The sequence below is a fragment of the Ambystoma mexicanum genome, chromosome 7p (genome assembly GCF_040938575.1).
Source record: "Ambystoma mexicanum isolate Mex_15411 chromosome 7p, UKY_AmexF1_1, whole genome shotgun sequence".
Lineage (NCBI taxonomy): Eukaryota > Metazoa > Chordata > Amphibia > Caudata > Ambystomatidae > Ambystoma > Ambystoma mexicanum.
Window position 1 is genome coordinate 926499043 of NC_090939.1, and position 3761 is coordinate 926502803.

The 3761-nt window shown below is 49.0% G+C and overlaps 1 protein-coding gene across 1 annotated transcript; it reads right to left on the minus strand.

Moving 5' to 3' along the window:
* Window positions 1-758: 758 nt before the first annotated feature.
* Window positions 759-1151, minus strand: LOC138526018 (histone H2A-like). Its single transcript, XM_069636311.1, has one exon. The coding sequence runs from the start codon at window positions 1149-1151 to the stop codon at window positions 759-761; it is 393 nt and encodes a 130-aa protein (XP_069492412.1).
* Window positions 1152-3761: the final 2610 nt, after the last annotated feature.

Below are 3761 nucleotides of genomic sequence, written 5' to 3' on the forward strand. Positions count from 1 at the left end.
GCCAAACCCCAATGGTGCGATCACAGGACTATGGACACTCATCCAGAGTGTACCCACAGTAGAATATGTGGCGTGAGCATAAAGCAACTTATCACCGTTACCATGGTAGATATGGAGGGTCTGGGGCATCTAAAGGTGGAAGGGTTGAAGCAGGTTGTGAGGATGTTGGAAGAGACCCATTTAGTGAAAATACAAAAAGCAGGATCCAGATGTTGGTACATACTTAGCCCAAAGGGTCAAGCCCACAGCAAGAGATGGCATTAGTTATGCACTACTAGCAGGACCACAGGTGGTAAAATGCATACAAGTGAAGACCCCAAAATGGTGAGGAATAGTGGTGGGTGAGACCTAGGACTCAAAGCAGCAAGGCCTACTGACCAAAACCAGGAAGCGGAGGCAGGCAAGGTAAATTAACCTTTTGGGCGCAGAAATACAAGTTGTTAGAGACATGCTTGATGGAAGTGAAGACAATGTGGGGGCATCACTGGGATGTTTTGGGATAGTGAAATAAGCAGAGTTTATGAATGGTTTTGGTAGCAATACTACTGGCACCATGACTGTAGATGAGAAAAATGCATAAAGCTGAAATTGGTGGAAGAATGTGACTAGCCTGCATATCGTTTGCTCAGTGTAGGTAACACTGAACGTGCATTTTAAAGAGGGAATTGACAAGAACACAATAGTCTTAAAGTACTGAACTACTAACTGTTAACAGTTTATTAAGTGCATTCAAATTTAAAACAAGGGTAAAAACAGATTTAGAATTCTTGAGACTGAACATCTTTAATCTCTTCTGAAGAGCCCTTTGGAGTCTTCTTGGGGAGCAGCTGGGCCTGGATGTTTGGGAGGACACCTCCTTCAGAAATAGTCACTCCAGCAAACAGTTTGTTCAGCTCTTCGTCATTCCTGACTGCTAGCTGGATGTGCCTTGGCACAATTCTCGTTCGTTTGTTGTCCCGGGCAGCATTCCCTGACAGTTCCAGCACCTCTGCAGTCAGATATTCCAGGACTGCTGCCAAGTAAACTGGTGCCCCAGAGCCAACCCGCTCTGCATAGTTCCCCTTTCTCAGGAACCGGTGGATACGGCCAACAGGAAACTGGAGACCAGCCCTTGAGGAGCGGGTCTGTGACCCACGTTTAGGCTTGGTCATCTTCGTGCCACGTCCAGACATGCTGCAGGGCAGAGAAAAAGAAAAAATTAAATCCGATACGAGTTTAGCAAGCATATTGCATTAAGCAATTAAGCAGCGAGACAGAACAGTCAAAATACTGTGATCAGGCCAAACACACTTATATCTGTTACATTGTTCAGGCAAAGTGGACATTACCCTATACCAAACGTTGCTTTTAACTAGACAGTCCAGCAACTGATCCTGGCACCAAGCAATTGTTTAAGAAAACTCATCACAAACTCATTACAACCTGCTTTCCTTTGAACAGGCACTACCAAGGCCCTTTACAGCTAAGATGTGCACCACTTCAGATAAAAAGCCAGTTGCAATGTTAAAGTCTTAACTTTAATCCATACGACTAGTCCGGGGATAAAGGACTGCATGCCAGCTGAAACATCATGGGGTGCTAAAGATGGTCACCACTTTCCATCTGTTACAGGTCGTTCCTGGTAGGAAGGCTCAATATTACAGATACCTCATCAGTAACATCTTGACTGACTCTGCAGGACCTTTACGCAACCTTTGCATCCCTCCCTCCATTCTCTGGTAGTATGCGCACTGCTGGCCACACCTTGGATGCTCTCATCTCCACAGACTTCCCTCACTACCTCAACTCTCCTGGACTGCTCACTTTCTGCTCCCTTCTCACTTGAAGCTTGCTGCACTGGCACGCCCTGCAATGCCTCCCACCTTAAAGATCACCCGACCCATGAAAAGATTTTCAGTGGCATGTCAGCCTTTGCCTCTACCTACTCTTCTGGCCAACTCCCACCCTGACAGAGCAACTTTCACCTTTCCATTACCAACACCATCGACATACTCGCCCCAGTCATGAGGCTTCGACGCCTGCCAAAAAGTCCAACTGTTGGACTTGCAGGGCAGCAGAACGGAAATTGGGATTTTCAGTGCACCCTTCTGGGCCGAGTCCATATTCAAGCCTGCATATCCACAGCATCCAACACAGCTGTACTCTTCACTACATATTATCCCCACTAAAAATATCACTGTAAATATGGTCGTTCGGCATGGCCATAGGTGATATTTGAGGGATAATTTTTGGGAGCGGGGTGTCCCCCACTCCTTTAAAAATAATGCAAGGGTGTCCCCTGCAGGCTCCATGCCTTAATATCAATCGCAAAAATATGGCAATATTTTTGCGGGGATAAACACCTGGAACCCAAAGAACTAGCCAACCCTACTGCAGCCTCATCCTCTAATGCAACCACCCTCTGCTCAGCCCTGGCTGCACACTTCACCGCCAAAACACAGCCTGTCCTCCCTCTCCCACACCCACTCATGCATCATCCCCTGCCCACCCCCCTCACCCTCTTTTCTCCTTCCTATCCCCCATCACACCTGCAGAGGTTTCCATACAAGTCAGGTCTAAGAAAGCCTCTTCAAAACAGGTGGGCCCTGCCCTTCCAAAATCAAGCACATGGACTCCCTCGCTCTGGCCTTGGCAGACTTCTGCAAACTTCTCCTTGCCACCAAGTTCCCCCACCTCTCAAGCACTCGTGCACCCTCGGCTCAAAAACCCTCTGCTGACCCTTCCATTCCAGAAAACTATCACCCATTTCCTGGGCAAACATGGAGAAGATGGCCATCTCTCAACCCTCCACACTGAATCTGTTGGCCGTCTCCATGACCCTCAGTCTGGCTTTAGAGCATCCAAAGGCACTGAAACCACCCTTCTGAACACCTGCTCTCAAATCTGGACTCAACTCTCCCTGTCCTCATCCTTCTGAAAAAAAATGTCTAGTGCATTTGGGATACTCGCCCCGAAGCTGCGCTTCATTTAAATGCACCGTCTGAAAAGACTGGGTTCAGCACTTTGGAGCAATGTATTCTTTGAGTGAATAAACAAAGGGTCACCCCCCCTGTGCGCCAACTTGGGGGAGCGTTTCCAGAGCTACCCAGAGCAGGTGTGGTGGGACGCCCTTTTGAAATTAAATGCGCTCGTAAGAGCGAGCGCATTTAACAACAAATAATTACCTCCCCGCTCCGACACGGGAGAGGGGTGGTTTTCATTAGAATAGAGTGCTGATGCCTATTCCAGTGATTAACTCCCTGCTCTGGCACGGGATTGGGGAGGTAATCATCGCAATAGGGTGCCGCAGCACCCTATTGTTGTTAAATGCGCCCGCTCCCGTGAGCGCATTTCATTTCAAAAGGACGCCTTCTCCCAACACCAAGAAGAAAGCCCCCATTGACCAAGGGTGTGTGGGGTGCCATATTTTTATTTTTCTGCCCGGGGTGGTGCCGCCACTAAGGCTGGTGCTGGATTCAGCGTTCTCAGGATCCCCCACATGCTCCCTCTATCTCCTAGGCGTGAGGGACCCAACTTCACTTCCCATGCCGTGCTTGCCATCATTGCAGTGGTGGAAGCCACACAGACCATGCATGCAACAGCCTTTGCCACGCACTCTTATGGCTCCCCCATGCGGGAGCAGACCATGGGATGTACCAGAGTAGCCGGCGCAGCGAGAGGGATTCATTGCCTGGGAACTTTGCTGCGCCCCAGCGGCGTGGCAAATGCAGGCTATGCCCCTGTGATTAGAATTGGCAGGGTGCCAGATTATATCCTCATTG